The sequence below is a fragment of the Plasmodium gonderi genome, assembly GCF_002157705.1.
Source record: "Plasmodium gonderi DNA, contig: Pgo-contig_11, whole genome shotgun sequence".
NCBI classification, from domain to species: Eukaryota; Apicomplexa; class Aconoidasida; order Haemosporida; family Plasmodiidae; genus Plasmodium; species Plasmodium gonderi.
The window spans coordinates 1-20,014 of record NW_021628950.1 but is presented as its reverse complement, the minus strand read 5'-3'; the positions used below and the strand labels follow the sequence as shown (position 1 = coordinate 20,014).

The 20,014-nt window shown below is 19.9% G+C and overlaps 2 protein-coding genes across 2 annotated transcripts; both read left to right on the top strand.

Annotated features, from left to right (window-relative positions):
- Positions 1–6,795: 6,795 nt before the first annotated feature.
- Positions 6,796–7,830, top strand: PGO_000080 (variable surface protein; the record flags this gene model as incomplete). Its single annotated transcript, XM_028690703.1, has 3 exons — positions 6,796–6,810; positions 6,922–7,563; positions 7,678–7,830. The coding sequence occupies 3 exons, from the start codon at positions 6,796–6,798 to the stop codon at positions 7,828–7,830; spliced, it is 810 nt and encodes a 269-aa protein (XP_028546504.1).
- Positions 7,831–13,851: 6,021 nt separating this feature from the next.
- On the top strand, positions 13,852–15,625 carry PGO_000075 (variable surface protein; the record flags this gene model as incomplete). Its single annotated transcript, XM_028690702.1, has 3 exons — positions 13,852–13,902; positions 14,043–15,326; positions 15,458–15,625. 3 exons carry the CDS (start codon positions 13,852–13,854, stop codon positions 15,623–15,625), a joined length of 1,503 nt encoding a protein of 500 aa, XP_028546503.1.
- Between the last annotated feature and the right edge of the window lie 4,389 nt (positions 15,626–20,014).

Sequence of the window (20,014 nt, the reverse complement as noted above, 5' to 3'; positions counted from 1 at the left end):
TCATTATCAAGCAAAAAAAATTTCTTTATATATATACGTATATTTCACACATAATTCAATTTATATCGTAATATGTTAATTTCAAACCTCAACTTTATGACTTTTATAAATTCATAATAAGAAGAATTATAATGATAAACATATAAACAATTTCCTAATATGTTACAACTATAATCTGCACAATATTTAAGAAGTATAAGAGGAATGCTAAATATAACACATGAATTTTTCTGTAAAAATATGTCATTTATTTCATCGTAAAATATTGAGTATTATGAAATAGAAATAAAATTCTCTTTTTATAATAATAATATAATTGATAAATAATTTTTTGTTAATTTGTCATACAAATTATTTAATATCTTTTTTAAAATTTATTAGCGAGTAAATTATACTACCAAGAAAATTATTTTTATATAAATTTAATGTATGTGCACTTAATTATTAGAACACATCTATGTGATGTGTTTATTAGTTCTGTATTTAATTTAATATATTTTTTTATTAATTAATTATTTAAAAATGTGACTTATTACTGTATAAATAATACTCATGACATTTTGAATTAAATAGTAGTATTAACTCACATATATATGCTCTTGTTTATTTATATAATGGATCAGATATTGTAATTACGCTGATTCATGATATTGAGAAAATATATTTTTTACAGAATTGGCACTAAAAAAAAGGGGAAAATATATTTATATAACTAAAATATATAAAACAAATTTATCCCTAAAATGATTTTCAGTCGATAATACATACGGTCAAATGATATGATAAAATATGTAATTTATTTGATAAGTTCTTGTTTTATTAAAGATTTATATCATTGAACTCAACAAACAGCTATGTGTATAAAGAAGGATTGTAATCCAGGAATAACATATAAAATTAATAATATAACACTTGTCTTACACATGTATGCTTATACGACATTATAAACTATGTTCTCATAAAATAAGCTTTTGTCCTATAACAGATCAATACACTATATATATATATATATATAAGTAAAATATAAGAAAGTATGTACATATAGATTTATATTATTACTCTATATTACGCCCTATACTCACATTGAAATTAGTATAACAGAGAAAAAATTTTACATATCATGTGTCCATCTTTTAATAAAACAAAAAGCAGAAATTATCGTATTAATGTGTCTCTATCATTTTTTTTTTTGGAAAAATAATAAATGATGCTAAAACGTAAATATTACAAATATCCAGAAGAACCAAACAAATTACAGAATCATTGCAGAATAAGTGAAATGACAAAAATAAAAAAAAAATGTACTCTAAAACTACCCTTTGGCCCATATAATATAAAATATGGAATCCTGAACCTTATATAAAGAATCTTACTATGCGTCTAAATTACTAAAATTCACATATTTATAAATTTAATATTTTAATAGCAATTTTATTTTTATCACATGAATATTCCTTTACTTTTTAATTATAAATGTTTATCTCAAATTAAAATATACATAATATACTACAAAAAATTTATGCAAATTTTTTATTTTCCCCCTATATATAATACACTATTTTTTCAAAATCCCTATTATGTATTCATTGTTTATCCTTAATATGTCATAAAAGAATTAAATGTATGCAGTATTTTATATGTGTTGATATTCATTAATTCTTAATTTGTGCTTTTTTTTTTTAGCTGCTTATGTATTTATATTAATAATGTCTTTTATTATATTAATAACTTATTTACACATTTCACTTAATCATTCAAAATTCCCAGCATTGTGACATGAAATAATTTAACAAAAATATATACTATAATGAGCTGTATAATGCACAAAATGCAAGTTATCATAATGATCAATTATTTAGAGCTAAAATTACGTCTCATCTATATGGAAAATATAAGGAATATAAAGATATATTATATACCACTTAATATGTGTCTACAAAGAAAGATATTGCTGAATACCCTTATAAATGATCATATTATTTATATTTCTGTATTGGATCTAAGATGTTCGATTAAATGGATAACCAAATCTTTAAAAATATTTATTCCACAATTAACGTGGTAATGAATTAGTATATCCATGAAAAAAGTTATGAATTTGATCTATTAAATATTAAGAAAGATAATTTTTATGAATTTAAGCAATTTTTTTTATAATACACAAAAATAAATAATGAAAAAAAAACTTAATTTACCAAAATAACGCATGAGTTGATAATATGTTGTTATATAAGAAACTAAAAAAAACAAATTCATTAAACTATGGATCAGAATACTCTATATATAATATTATAAAATTTTATTTTTTAAATAAAATCCACGATGTATTAAAATGTACAAATATTACATATTTTATGGTAAATAATGAAAAAGAATAGTATGTTACAGAAATATCAATAATCATGTAATAAAAACGTTAACCCTAGACTTAAACTCTGAAAAATAGTTAATGGCTCAGACAAAGATAACAATCAAGTCAGCGAGAAAACCAGAGACATTAAACAACTGCGAAATAGTGGAAATAGCAGAAACAATGAAAAATTCAGCCCGGTTTGCAGAAACACAAACAGTCATAAGCCTGGTTGTTTTTGCTTTCTCAATATTAATAATATTATATATTTTATATAAGGTTAAAAATTAATTTATATATATTATATAAATGTCATATTACCATATTCATTATATATAATTTGCAAAAATTACGTTCTTATAATAATAATAAGCTCACCCTTTATTGTGAGTACAGTACTTATGGTTCATTTTTACTACTAAAATTGAAAACCATAAGAAGAACATTAAAGAAAAAAAATATAAATAATCTAAATTTAATAAATGAATTTAAGAAGACATATAATAATATGAACGTAAAAGAACATAGAATCGTATATAACTCTGTAGAATACATCTAATAAACATATAAGAATAGTTAGGAAATTCAACTTAGTTTATTTTAAGGTATAATGAGAATTACATAAATTGTCATGTATTTCTGTAGTAATTAGAATAATAAAAACATACAAATTCGAAAAAAAGCATTCAATATATTAAACGTATATTTTTTTTTTTAAAATATTGTACATTCTATAATTTAAGTCCATCCATTTATATATAAAACATATTTATCTTATGTTTTCAAATAATAATATTATATATATAGTTGTATATAATACCCATAGTTTTATGATATGTGGCAAATATTATAAAATGTATTAGAATTCAAATTTAATTATTAATATTATTATTTAATCATTCTATATACATTTATAAATACTTTTCTATAAACAAAATATTTGATATATATAGTAAAAATGTATATTATTTTTATTCAATCATTATTAAAATAAGAAATTTTTATATGCATTATTCTATTTTCAATGTAATATACAATTAATTTATTTATAATAATCATTTTATCATAAAAAAATCTCCATGTACATGCAAAATATAGTATATGATATCTAGAAAAAGAATATATTTGTTCATAGAATTTATATATAATGCTATTTATTGTATTAAATAATATAATTCAATTTATTATATTATATAATTTTAAATTCTATCTTTTATGATCACAAATTAATATATTATGTTATTAATATTACATTAAAAAGATAACTTTCCTTTTATATGAATCTATTAAGAGAGATATTTCCCATATAATTTCTTACAACATTTAATACGATGTTTAAATAATGCATTCTCTTCTTCTTATATTTCTAGTCACAAAATTAGCGAGAAATATATAACATACTATTACTACTGTGTCTTGTTATAGGACTGAATATTTCTGATTCATCGAATAAATTTATTTCTTCATCCACATTACCCCATTCTTCCCTTTTACGCAATATTGTTCGACGAAAAAAAGAACCAAATGATGTAAACTAATTCATAATAAAATAAAAAATTTATACATTAAAAATATAATTTATTTTATGCAAAATTATTATTATATATATAATTCAGGAAAAGCATTTTATAGTATAAATGTATAAAAATAATGGAGTAACTAACTTTAAACAATATAAATATAAAAACCAATATTAACAAAGTTACAATAAGTGTGATAATAATGGGTATTCCAATATGGTACTGACATGATTGTTCTGTTTGAATTTTACTGGGTTCATCAGTTAAACTAACTTGAGTTTTAATCATAATATTATATTTTTCAACATATTCTTTAATTGCTTCACAAAAAACTGCGTCTTTATTTGAACTACAAGTATCTTTTATATATTTATCATTTTTATTCATATTATATATGGCTTCAACCTTTGGCAAATCATCATCTTCAAATGGTATTTCATTCCTTTGGAATATGTGTTCTTTTATTTCCCGTATTTTCAATCTAAATATACGAATTAATTCGATAAAAAATTCTTTTATATCTGCAATTTTATTTATATCCCTTTTAAAAAGATGATCATATATCCAATAATAGAGGTAGTGACATCCGGCTTGTTTTAAACTATCAACCTGAGTAGCATTTACTTCACCTAAGTATTGCATAGCTTGAATGCATATTTTTCCTTCATCACCATTATCGCCAATTAATTCTTTTAATTTTTTTTTATAAGATTCTTCATTACATACCTTCCCCCACCAACTGTCAGTAGCTCCACTTTCAACTGCATGTTTACTTATCTCTTTTTTACAATAGAAAAAATGTTCTACTTTTTTATACTAAGATTTAAAATAAATAAAAATAAATAATATGTAAACTATATTGAACAGGAATTTATAACATTTTTAGAAAATTAAATATACAAATATTGCAATAATCTTATTTTAATAATTTAGACATACTATAGAATTAACCATTTCATAATATACTTTTATGCAAAAGAATTATATAAAACAATGAACCTTATTAATAAGTATATATCTATTTTTAAAAATAAAAACATGGAGAATAATTAACATCTCATATAATATAATTATATATTCATGAGAAAAATAAAATTCAATCTTTTCATCATAATATATTATACAACTTAAATAATAGTGTTAATTACATATGAAATCTATTATTCTTTTTAATTCTTTGATATACTCCAATTGAAAAAGATAAATATAATTTTAAGATAAAATAATAGATGATGTTAAAATATAGCATTAGAACCTTTCCAATATTTTAAATATGTACAAATTCACTAACTCTCTCAATAAAAAATGAAACGCATATCCAGTATTTATATGTGCCATTAATGTGATTATATGTTTTATAGTTCTTTTTCCCTTACGTAATGTAATACTTATGGTAATATGTATAATTAATGATAAGAAACTTAAAATAAGTGAACAAATTTTAGTTGTTATTTAATATTTAATTGATTCTTTATTACCATATAAAATAATTATGATCTAAAATGAAATATATGATTTCATATGTGTTTTACATAAATAATAAGCAAAAATTACACTATTTCTTATATTATTTCATTTTATGTAGTTTTAATGTATATTTTAGATTAACATTTATGCATATACACGCTATTAAAATTATTACTGTTTTAGAATGTACTTATATCTGAAGAAGTTAGATAATATAAATGCCATATATATCACATTAGTTTTTAAACATAAATTTTAAGTAGGACGTAAAATAAAAAATATTTTAAAGAAATGTTTTAAAATATATCATCTATAATGACACTAATACATGTATTTAATTGGTTCCTATATACATTATATAATAATATAGTAAGAATTAATTTATTCTTCCGTTGAGTAAATTCATATGAAATACGGAATAATCATTAATTATTTCAATTGAATTATGATTAAAAAATAAATATATAAAAATGTACCAATAATAAAAGTAATTTTCTCATGATAATTAGCAATGGACAAAATAAATATTATTTTTGTAATATTAATTTTGAGAATTATATTATTATTTCTTGATATTTTATTAAATGTTTGTATTATTACATAGAATAAACAATAAAACATTAATTATAACACAGGAGCACACAAGTAGTATATTCTACATCATGAGATCTTTTATGATACATTTATTCATGAAAAAAATATTGTCTTCATATGAAATATTTTTAATTGTATAATATATATTCATAGTACATATATAAGTAAAATATAAACAGATATATATAATATACTGATTTACATTAAATAATATACTCATATTAAGTGTTATAATTTATCAAATAGATAAAACATATTCTGGAGATTATTTACGCGTAATTCATACGTATTACAATAATTCATTTTAATAAACATCTATTTTAAGTTGTATAAGAGCAACCAACTTATAATATATTTGAAGGAATATTTTAACTTACTCTATCACATAACGATATATTTTATAAATTATATATACTAACATTAAAATAAAAAAAAACTAGGAAAGAATGATTTTATATATATATTTATGTTAGGAACACCTTAATAATATACTTCTTTTTTGTTGTACATTTTGTTAGTAATATTTTGCAACTTTTGCGAATTAATATAGATTTTATATTACAAAATAACACGAAATATTATTATTTCTTATAAAATAATATAGTTTTGTTTTTTCTTATTTATACACATTAATTAAAAAATATACTATGCTTTACATATTATTATAGTTATATATAGGTCAAAAAAAAAAAAAAAAAAAACTAATAAGAGAATCATGATCTTTCTATATCAGATGCATGATTATAATAATTTCTAAGTATAATTTTCTTCATTATGCATTTTTTTATGTTTTAAAATATATTTTTTTATTTTCATAACTTCATTATTTTATTCAACCACTAATATTATATAACATGAACCACGATGCAGAAGATAGACGTATGATTCAATCTATATAATAAAAATAATACTGTTTTAATATTTTTAAATGTCATTTCCCATTAAGAATATATATTTTTATATCATAATATATATTTTTTCTCATTTTAGTATAGCAATGTAAAGCATTTTCTTACATATAAAGAAATTATGGATGGGTATGAAGTTAATTCAGGTGATAGCTACGCACATAAATGCAAGGGTTTGTATAATAGCTATTCATTTGATGTTGAATCTAGAATACTTGAAAAATGCCCTCAAGCTATATCATATTTAAAAAGGATAAGTGATTATGACGATAAGAATAAGAGAATAATTGCTTATAATTATTTGCATTATTGGATATATCACGATTTACTTCAGGAGAAAAAAATCGAAAATAACAATTTGCCATCTATTTATTTAATTAATGTATTTAAGGAAATTTATAAGAATAAAAGTCTATCAGATTTTTATTCGGTAAAATTTAAAACTAATGATGATTTAGAAAAACTCTCAATTATATATGAGATGCATAAAAATTATGACATATTAGAAAAATTTTGTTTAAATAGAGATAAAAATGGTTTTTGTGATATCATTAAAGAAAAGATAGATCCATATATGAAGATATTTAAAATTAAGGATATTGTTGCTACTAAAGAAGAAGTAAAAACTACCTGTAAATCTAATGTATCAGGTCCAATTGTAATTACATTTGTAGTGACGTTATTAATATGTATTTTTCTATTCATTCTGATTAAGGTTAATTGTGTTATAATTTGAATATATTTGTGATATAAATAAATTTCATAAGTAATCTTTAAAAATACACTTTTTATTAAAAAATTATACCAATAATAAATCACTTTTTTTATTACAAATTAGTTCACCTCGTATGGCACATACTTACGCCTTGGATTAGATAGTATAAAAAAAAAGTTAAGTACACTGGGTGAATACAAAACACTACAGAATTCTGATATATCGAGCAGAATTGCAATGAATGAAAGATATAATATATTGTACAACGTTGAATAATCTTACCATTAAATAAATAGTTAGCATAGAATATTTTGTTCAAAAAGACATAAAAAAATTATAAACACATTATATAGACTTTTCTTCTAATAACATTATGTAAGAATACAATAATTATTATAATAACATAAAAATTAATATATATTTGTAGATTAATAACATCATATTAGGAAAAATATATAACAATATTAAAAAAAATTATTCAATAATAGTATAAATAGTGATTAAAAGCTATGAATGTATTTTTTTATTGTATTTTTTTAATATATTACAGACTGAATGAATAAGATTATTCTGTTCTATATAGACATATATTATATAAAAACAAAATAATATGCCATATAAACTAATGTAGGTATGCATATATAATTTTTAATTTCTAATAATCATTAAATACACATAAAAATTATTTCTACATATATCATGCTATTATGTAATATTAATGAAAAGTACACGCATTATTATAAATCTCTATTAATAGATTTTTTATATAAAACTTTTTTTTTAACTCTTATAATATGTAATAATAATAAATATTTTATATTTACATATATAAATCATAATAATGCATAATATTATACTCCATATAATCTTAATATTATATTAATATCCTCAAATTATGTCATATTATATATTTATTATTTTTTTACTTGATTAACAATATTTAATTATTTATCTAATTTTTATACTTTTGTTTTATTATTAATAGAAATATTTTTAAGTCTAATGTTGTAGTAAGATGTTCTTGTTATGCTATTATATTGAAAATATTTGAAAAATGTATATATATATTTTTAACTGTTTTCATGAAATTCAAAATTATTAAACCATAAATATAATATATTTAAACAGGATTGATCATATTTGCATATTTTATATCTTTTTCCATTATATTCCACTATTTATATATTAGGATTTACAAAAAAATATTTAGAGATCAATACACTTGAATCAATTACTACATTTCGTAAAATCTCTTATGTGATACTACATTTATTCTATTATTTCTTCATGAATTGTAAAGTCTCATTAACAGGAATTATCCTAAGTATAATTCGTTGTGTTTACACTTAATAAATAATGTGTATCATAATATAATGTAGAATTAAATTCAATTTAATAACACCATTCATTTAAAACTCATATTTATTTTTTTCTATATAAATATTTATTATATAGATATATTATTCCATACATAAATGAATTATTAATTTTTATTAGAGATATAATTAAAATAATTATTATTTATGTGTTCATAATATAATACTAATAATAACATAAATATATACATATTTGTGACTTATAATATTATTATAATACTATGTTTTTATCATTTATTATGTCTACAGTTGTATAAGTTTAATAAATGTGCAATATGCTTTTATGCTAGCATAATTGTGGGGTATAATGTACTGATAACTATTTTTCATATTGCATCATTTACACGAGGACTATGCATCAAAATTTTCTTTTGTTCTTTTTTTTTTTTTTGTATAAATATATTTTTATTATATGTATAACCAATAATATAGTTGTATAATACTAGTAAACCATGATATTAAAGTGTTCAATATTATTTCCCTTTATATAAATTCATTATTTTTATACTTGCATAAATAATATATTAACATTTCAATTTAAATTACTATGAAATCCTAAATTTAAAATCTTTCAAAGTTTTAATAAAAGTAAAATAAAAATTAGAGACAGCATATTTAACATACATATACGCATAAACAATATATAATAAAAGTAGTATTGAATATTCTGTAATCACATATGTACTTAAAAGTATAAAGCAATATTATTATAAATATTGTGTAATGTTTCTCTTATTTTTTTATAATACCAAATCGAAACACTTAGTAATTAAAAAATTTTATTGTTACTTCAGAATAATTAAAATATCAAGTAACACTTTTTTTATAATAATCGTCATCATGATATATGTTATTGTACATGATAATTTTGTACATAGATACAGAGTATTCCATTATAATATAAATAAAATTGGAAAAAATGATCATTTTCATAACACTATTATTTTAAAATATAAATACCTATTAAATTAATTAGAATAACACTTTTATATAACTTTTACTACATATATAAAAATAGCTTATATAAGTACTGATTTACACAAAACTGTACATAATTTATAATTATTTAATAATTCTCTCTCTATATTTTTTGTATACCCAGTGTTTTATTACCTATTGATTCAAATAATATATATATTTAGTAATATAATGAGCATAATAATATTAATAAAACATTAAATCAAGTATATGATGAATTTATATTCTTTATTCCTAATTTTTATACCAAGAAATAATTACCTTTCTTTTCCTCTTTTACATTTTTGTTTTTCTCTTCATATGAATTAAAATTATACATTCCTAATATTGCAAATAAATATATTTGAGTTCAAAATATTTTATTTATTACACAATATATCCCATTGTAACTATTAAAAAGCATATTTATGAAAAAAATGGCATATCTATTATAATATAGTGTAAACATTAGTAAATTCATAATGCTTATCATCTTTATTGAGTTCTTTATTATAGAAAAAAACATAAGAAAATATAAATTCAACTAATATATATCCCACATTGTAAATCGTAGTGTTATCATATACCGATGTTGGATTTTTACTGTAATAGTGTTGTAGAAAGAATAATCCATTTACTATTATATTTACATAATATAAATAAGTAATGTATTAAACATACAGGAAATCTAGTTTTGATATTTTTTAAATTATTTATAAATAAAGGATTATAATATTATTATAATGTATACTACGTTGAAATATCAGAAAAAACTTAAATTATATTTTACAAATAATATGTTTAATTGTTTGTTTAAATGTAGCAGATTAAATTTTATTTATATTACAAATTTTATATATAAATGAAAATTATTGTTATAGTAATTATTACTATTTTAAATTTACTAATATTTTCAACATCAGATGCACTTCAATTAATGTATTCAATATAATTTGAATCATTTGTATCAAGTAAAATTATATATAAAGGAGTTAACACATTATTTATGAAAAATAATATAAAAAAAATATATATATAACACATTTGTATAAATATTATTTAATGGGATACCTTATTTCCTAAATTAATTTTCCTATGACTACATTAAAAGCTTACACAAAAAAAAAATGCTTATTTATATGTGTGTTTGTATTATAGTTAACTTATAAAAAAGGTTATATATATAAAAAGAATATAAATTATACCTGATAAATCTTTTTTCATTCATTTTCCATAATGAAAATCATTTCTTAAAAAATACATTTTTCAATTCTAAAAATATAATTCGTTTGTTTAATGCAAAAAAATAGATGTTGGATTATTGAGGCATTTACATACACATTGGCATCCCAGTTAAATGATGCTTTTATTCAAATATTTTTTGGAAATAACTTACAAGTAATAATAATACATCATACTCATTAAAAAGAAGATTACTAACTTTATTTTTATTTTTTACTTGATTTTTGACAAAACACTATAATGGAGTAAGATAATAGGCAAAGTGAAAATATAAAATCGTGTTTTTTTTTTTTTATTAATCTAAATCATAAAATAAACAAATTTTATATTATAAAGAAAAAATAAACGATGTAATACAAATACAATTTAGCATTGTCATAAGCACGTAAAATCATGGATAACACGCTACAATTCTACAAAATCCATTGGTCACAAAAGCATAAATAAGATGTTGGATACACACTTAAGTGAATTTTTCTAATGTTTTTATTAATAAAATAAAGTGACATGTCATAATATCTAACTCCTTTATGTATTCAATTATTTATAATTAGTTTTAATTTCATGTTGATATAAGAATGTGGAATATAAATAGAATTTTCTATATTTTAGTCTAAACTCATTCTATGTAAATGTATTTTTAGTATAATATTGGGAATAAATTATTAATTCTGAACCACTAACCACGAATCATATTTTTTTAAATGGAACTTCGTATCCTTATCTAATTTTATCTATTATTTTAAATATATTCCAATTACTTCTCATTTTTGATTTAGTAATATAAGAGAGATTTGTGTCCTAAATTACATTTGTAAAAATGGAATAATTATTTCTAGTTATTAGAAGATTTTATTTATAATTTTGATTTACCTAATTTTCTAAATGAATATATATTTCCCATTTTTTACACTTTATTCTGTGTACAACCAAGGTTCAAAATGTTTTTTTGCTCTTTTTTAATTGCCTTTTCTTGCTTATAAATATGTAGATAAATATTTTCTAATACTGTAAATACATATGTTATAAAAATTATGTATTAAATTACTATTTTATATATATAATAATATATTTTTACATAATATATAAAAGCAACAATTGAAACTACTCATATCGAATCAATGCTAAAGATCCTATCAGTGTTAGGTGAGATTTCATTGATTCCTTTACAATATCTAAGTTTTAACTATAGAACTACATGTCTAACTTTCTATATTAATTTCATACACTGTTTTTTTTAATGACACTACTTATAATCTCATTCCTTGAATATTTACATCTCCATATCTCATAAAATAATCAGTTTCAGGAATACAATTAGAATTAAAATATTCAGGTATATCATTCGCATAAGAAAGTGTACAGGAATTCATAAAATAATATGTTGTATTATTATTAATTTTTTATGCATTTTCAACAGGATTATACAATACATAATTAAAAGAATTTATAATTTCAATAAAACTAAGGCTTTTATACTTAATTCGATTAATAACAGTATAATAAATAAATTCAAATATACACTATATTATATATGTGTTATATAAATATTTTTTAAAAGAATTATTAAAAGTTCTTGTAATTATAAAAAAAATTTATTATTTATTTTTTCATCAACTAAAAGCGTAAATATTACATTCCCAATTTATTTTACCAATAAACCTTACTTTTTTAACTTTCGGAACTATTAATTATATAGTGTATTTTAATGTTCTACAATGATTAACAGTTTCTATAGGATATTATTCATTTAGTTTTTATATTTTTTTCAATTTAATATCAAGATAAATTAAAAAATTATATAATAATAAAAAGCAATTATTCTTAATTCTCTAGTAATATTTACACCATTATTTTAACACAATCGATAAAAATGAAAATTTATCGAAAATTCATAGCATACATAAATGTAAAAAATTATAAGCTGTTATAATTATTCACATTAAGAAATAATATATCCATGAATGCTAAAAGAACACACTATTTTCTGTGTCTGTATAATTAAAAATGCTAATATTTCATTTTATAATGTTAAGGAAAATATTAATATATGTCAATGACATAAATGAAACAATTTAAATGTGATAAATAAAACAGAGAATTTTGTACGCATATTCCAAATATCTAAATGTACGGAGAAACACATAAATCTATATCTATAATTATATTTTTATTGTAATTCATTGATATACATGAAATTTCATCTGATATATTTAGCACAATTATAATCTCATATCACCAAAATAAATACGTAAAAAAATATAAAGAAAGATTAGTGAAAAATTAAGTGTAATCTACTAAATATATAACACGAGATTATAAAAGGCAAGCGTGCACAAATGAAATACAAGTGAAACATAATTAATTTATTTTCTATTAAAAGTTAAAAATAAATATATCACGTAAAAAAAAAAATAAATTATGTAATATATTGTAATTATTGTTACATAGTAAAACAAACATTCTCCTAAAATATATATTTAAACAGTGTTAGTGAACTTTATAGTGTATAAACTTTAATTACCTCTTATATAAAAACGAATTAAATAAAACTATTCCCTTATGAAATATGTTATATAATAGTGTTAATATAAAATATTTATATCCAAAAAAGTATAAAAATATATCCCAGCTTCATAACCAATAATCTTCAAATAAAAAAATTTAGAATAATTAAAAAATAGTAATAATATATTAAACAAACATCCTTGAACTCTATAATATGGGCAATGCACCTACAACTCAAGTGACAACCTTAAGTGAGGATCAATTGGTATATTTTCATTTTTTACACAATATAATAACCATTTATTATTTATATGTCAATTTAATTCGTAAAATCAATATAAATATCTTTATTTCAGAAAAATAAATAAATATTTAAATAATATATTGTAACTGTGTAATTTTCAGAATGATGTTTTAAAAGATTTACCTATATATGGAATATATGAAAAAATTAAGGAGGATAAAAAAGCTAATAATAAGCATGATAAACATTGTGAAAATATAAAATCTCATAATAGCCAATGTGATCAATATCTTATTGCATTTTGCAAAAAATTTGCTTCTCGTTTGGAAAATTTATCTAATTATTTGAGTAAAGGACAAACACATGCTGATGCTTGTTCACATTTAACCTACTTGACATATGGTGAAATAAAAGATATATTTGATTCATATAAATGTCCCTATGAAAAAAAATATTTCATCGATAAAATTAACGAAGCAATAATCCATATTAATAATAGTGTGTCAACTCATAAAGTTTGTTATATTGACATTAATTATGCATTTGAAGAATCGACACTTAAAAAACGTTTACACGATTATTTTAAAAATTTTGATACTATTAGTGAAAATATTTCTAAAAATAATAAATATCAGTGTCATTTATTTTATTTTGATTACCTTAAATATATATCTACCATATATGACAAATTTAGAGATGATTGCTGTGTTTATTATGGACTTCAAAATCATTGTTCTTCATATTTCCATTGTGATGATGCTTATAGACCCCAAAATTTGTTATCTGAATTATATAAATATTGTATTCGTGAACCTTTACTTTTTAATTTAAAAAAGGATATTAACAAATCAGCTAATGATTTAAAAAATTTACTTAATTTGTTAAAAGATGAATCATATGAAGGTGTTCATTTACAAACCATTAAAATAAGTACAGACCCTAAAATTCCTGATCTATCAAGTGCAACAGATTATAAGTACATTAGATGTTACAATATAACACATCCTGATTACGACTCAGTTAAAAGGTGTTATTCAGTAAAAACACCTAAGAATGAAGATTTTGATAAAGTTTTTAAATTTGTAAACCAAGAACAATATACCCCTGCGAAACCCATAACGAAACGTAAAAAATTAAAAGATAATAGGCTGTTATTGCAAAGTAATAAGCAAATTGAAATGCAAAATGGTAGTAGTGATGCAGTGACAACTGATGTTAATGCTAAATTAAATGATAATAAAAATGTCGAAAAAGAAACTAATAATAATTCTGAAAATAAACCCCCTAAAAAAGATGAATTACAAACTTATGGTAACGTTAAAATGACAACTCATATTAGTTATGATAATTCTTATCATTTAGAAGCATATAATATATATCAATCATTACCTATGCGTATCATTATAACGTCCATTCTTGTGTTGGGTATAATTTTTTTAACTTTCGTTTATTATAAAGTAAATGTCAATATTTTTAATTATATAAACTGTTTTTTTTTTATAGTTATATAATTCTCAATTTTTCTAATATCACAGAAATACACTACATACATTTTATATATTTTACTCCTCAAAAGTTTACTCCGTTTGGACCATGGTTACGTAAGAGGTTGCACAAAGAAAGAGAAATTAGGAAAAAAAATCTAAAAAATAAACATCACACTCCAAATAGAAATAGATCAAAATTAAAAAAAGAAAACATGCAGAATACTAGAGTTCGTCTTTCTTATACCCAGGAACAATAATATTTTAGTAGACGAAAAATATAATATATTCTTATACAGAAAAGACATATTCAACTGAAAAATATTTATTTTATACGTTTAAAAATATATAAGTTATATACAAGAATTAATTATTTCATATATATATATATTCTCCCTTTTAATAAACGACAATTGTTTTTTTATACAGTTTTTTCTGTAATTTAAAAATATTACAACTAATTTTTTAATAACACGATATATATATTTTTACATTATTTGTTAATATCGTTATAATTTGGTTATAGCAATAATATTTAATATATTTTTTATATGTATACTCCATAAATTTTGAAATAATTTTTTTCGTATTTTTTTTACTTAGTAAAAAAATATATGGAGGCGAATATATTTATCCATAAAATTTTTTTTAAATCTATAATCATTTATTTGTTTGTGGTGTTTAATAATTAAAATAATAAATATATCTATGTCCCCAGAAAATTGACGCTTAATATATTTATCCTAAAGAACTAAATTATTACAAATTATAATATATATAATGTTAGAAAACTTATAACCCCTATAATAAGTATGAAATAGTTTACTGGGTTCATTCCATTTTTTACTCACAATTTCTTAATTTTCTTTTATCAATAATTTTATTTTGTTCCAAATTTAATTCTTTTTTATAACTCTAATAAAAAATATATAACTTTATTACAGATGTAAGTAACCTACGAGAAGTTGATAAAAAAAATTTTAACTTTACTGAGAACAGAATATCCTTATAATATTAATAGTTATTATAATACATGTATGAGTATATATTAAGGAAAAGAACTCTAAATGTAATACCTGTAACTAAAAATTACTAGCTGAAATTTACATTTATCCATTGTATAAAAAAAACATACTATTTTTATCAGAAGTTATTTAAACCAATGCAGAATACTAAAGAATTATCTATGTTAATAAAATAATATAGAAAACATGTAAATAAATAAAACGTTAAAAAAAATATTACCTACACATAAAAATTATAAAAATAATGAATTATCATTTAAAAACAAATTTAAAATTTTATGTAACACTACGAATTTATATACAGAGAGAATTTTAGTAATTCAATTATAGAATATATTAGAAGACTGCGTAAAATCTACATAATGAATATAAAGTAAACATTATAATATTATTGCGATTTATAAATATTTCTAATATAATAAAATTCAAAATAGCTCGTTTCATAAATAATATAAATTAAGCAATGATATATTTTTGCTAAAATACTTAATAATACTATTAAATATAAATAATAAAATTAATGGATAGTCATTTCTAAATGTATAATAGCAAAAATACATGTAAGTCTAAGTGCATACAACCACGCCATTAAATATATATGAAACAAGTAAAAATAAAGTAATAATTCTCTAAAATATTATCTACTAATTGAGGCTTAATATTTATCATTTAAAATATAATATAAATACGATAAAAGTATATAATTTTGAAACATCATTTATAACGCTCAGTATGAATATTATTTATTATATAGATTAAGCATAATCTAATTATCTCTAAAAAAGTGTCCATGTTTTATATATATTTATATATGTATATAATCATGATTATATTTCTGAGTGCCTATAGTTACGTAAAAAATGAGATAATATACAGTAAAATAAATTATAAATTATCATATATATTAGACAAATTATACGTGATTTAAAAAAAATTCTTTTATATTAACATTTCTATTATACCATATAATAAATGAAATTCTTCCTATATTTTTATTATTTCCTATAAAATTAATTATAATTGAGAAATATATTTTATTATTGTTTCATAATATTATTAACATGTAAATTTAACAATACATGTTAATGACATATAAATTTTTCATGTATCCTTAATATACATTGATATAAAATGTTAAATATATTATAAAGTTTATTCTGAAAGATATTATCCATTAATTTCAAAAATCCTTGTTTTAAGTATGATTTTAACAAAGATCCTATAATTAATATTTTGTGGTATTTTACCTTATTTATTAATAACATGTATATTTTGTATAATAAACTAACTATCGTATATATTTTGATGTGCGATTTTTAAAAAACCTTACATACAAAGAACATAAAATTTACATTTTCCTAAGTTAATGTATTTACATTAAATAGAAAATGGCAACCAAAATAAGATTGTTAATATGTGATATAAACACCTTTTATTTCCTTATATGAAATCTTTTTCTTATAAACATATAATTCATAAAAATTCTAAATATTTTTTTTTTACAGAAGTAATTTATATATATATAATAACGCTTAAGCCTTCAAAATAGAAAAGTACTTTTAATGAAATAGTCATATATATCTAATGCAATTATACAACTCATTACATTACAGAGTTAATATTAAAAGCACATTCTATATTAGAAATATAATCTTGTAATGGTTACTCAAAATAATAATGATACTTCTCTTAAATACATATAATGAATATATTTATAGTATCGTAATTATGAACAAAATAATCACGTCTGTTGGATCTAAAATTATTACCATAATTTAAGGTATTGCCTAATTTAATAAAAATGTAAAATTTAAGAATTATAAAAATTTACATATGTGGTATTATTATAATATTTATTATTGAATGCTTAACAGACAATTGTTTTAAATAAATAAGAAAAAAAAATTGCCTATTAATATATATATAGAAAACATAATGTCCAACACAACTCATATACAGAAGGATATATGTTTTCACACCTTATTTAGACTCTACTTTATATTACTCAATATTAAATATGTTATTTCTGAAAAACTATCAAAAAATATTTTCATAGTATCTAAATTTAAAATTTTGTATATGTTATATCTTCTATTATTAGATCAATATTAGGGGCATACTCCCTAAATGAAGAAATGATTATAACACAGCTAATTGTAAATACATGTAAAAGGAATAATCATTGTATTAACTTATTTTATTCGATGAATTTAAGAATAAATATGAACATTCTAAATGTAACCTTGATTTCTTTAGTAAAACATTTCTATATCTAGATCCCTTTTTATTTTATGTAAGATATAAATATTCTGATAGCAGCAATTTGTACGATAAAATTCTAAGTTGTCAATATTTCACTTACACACTAAAAAATGAACTAAATAAATTCGGTTGTAAATTAGAAAATATTCAGGGTACTTACGATAAATTGAAAATTTTTCGATCTAATTGCCTTCAGAATTCATTCCATAATATATGCGATACTCATGAAAAAAATCTTGAAGAAGGTTCATTAAAAATATATCATCATCTGGATGAAATATTTTATAACAATGTATATTACGTATCCTACACTTGGAAATGCCATAACAATAAAAAATATATGAAATATACATAAACATATTTAAAAATTATCCCAATATCAATAAAGAAAATTTAAAAGAAATACATAAAAATATAGAACTTCGAAATACATGACGTAACAGCACAATGATAGACTATCCACCTGAACCAAAACACATAACATTGTCTTCTGACAAGAATTCAAGAACAATAACAGATTTGAGGAATATCATAGTGAATGTCCCAAGTTGAAAAACAAACTCAAGACTATTGATAAAACCAAAAGAATCACCATAGATATAAGAATTGAAGGGGGTAGAAACAGGTATAATTGATTTATTTGTTTCATTATTAATAATTCTATTCTTTCTTATAAATGTGAAAATAAAATGAAATTATTAAATATATAATACATTTCAATTTATGTTAAACATTATTATTAATAATATAAATCAAATTAATAATATATTCACAAACATATCACATTGCTTCTTTATTATCAGTACAAAACTTATGCTTCATATCTAAATCCAATGATAAAAAGGTTAAAAAAAAATATTGAATAAAAAAAATAAAAATAATTTGAGCAGGGAGAACACATTTAAAAGTGAATACAATAATTCTATTTAACATAATTATATAATAGGGTAACCCTCAAATTGCTACATCTGATAAAAGTATAATATTATTTACTAAAATTAAGATAGTTTGATAAAAAACAAAATAACATCTTACGAATTAATTTTTGTAGAGTGAAAAAAAATTTAATTAACCCTACAAATACATTTGTATATAATGATAAAATTTTTAAAAAAATAATTGAAGCTTATTCCATTCTAATTTAATGAATAAAATATATATTTCTAAATAGTCTAACAAAACATAAAATGATTACAACAGTTATCTATAATTACAATAAGTTAATAATCTACTATAATAAATTGCCAAACCTTATATGCAACAATTTTTATAGAAAAATATACTGATATAGACAAATAATATATTATATATTTTCAAAAAAACAAACCTGAAATAGAATTATTTTTTCTATTTTTTATTAAA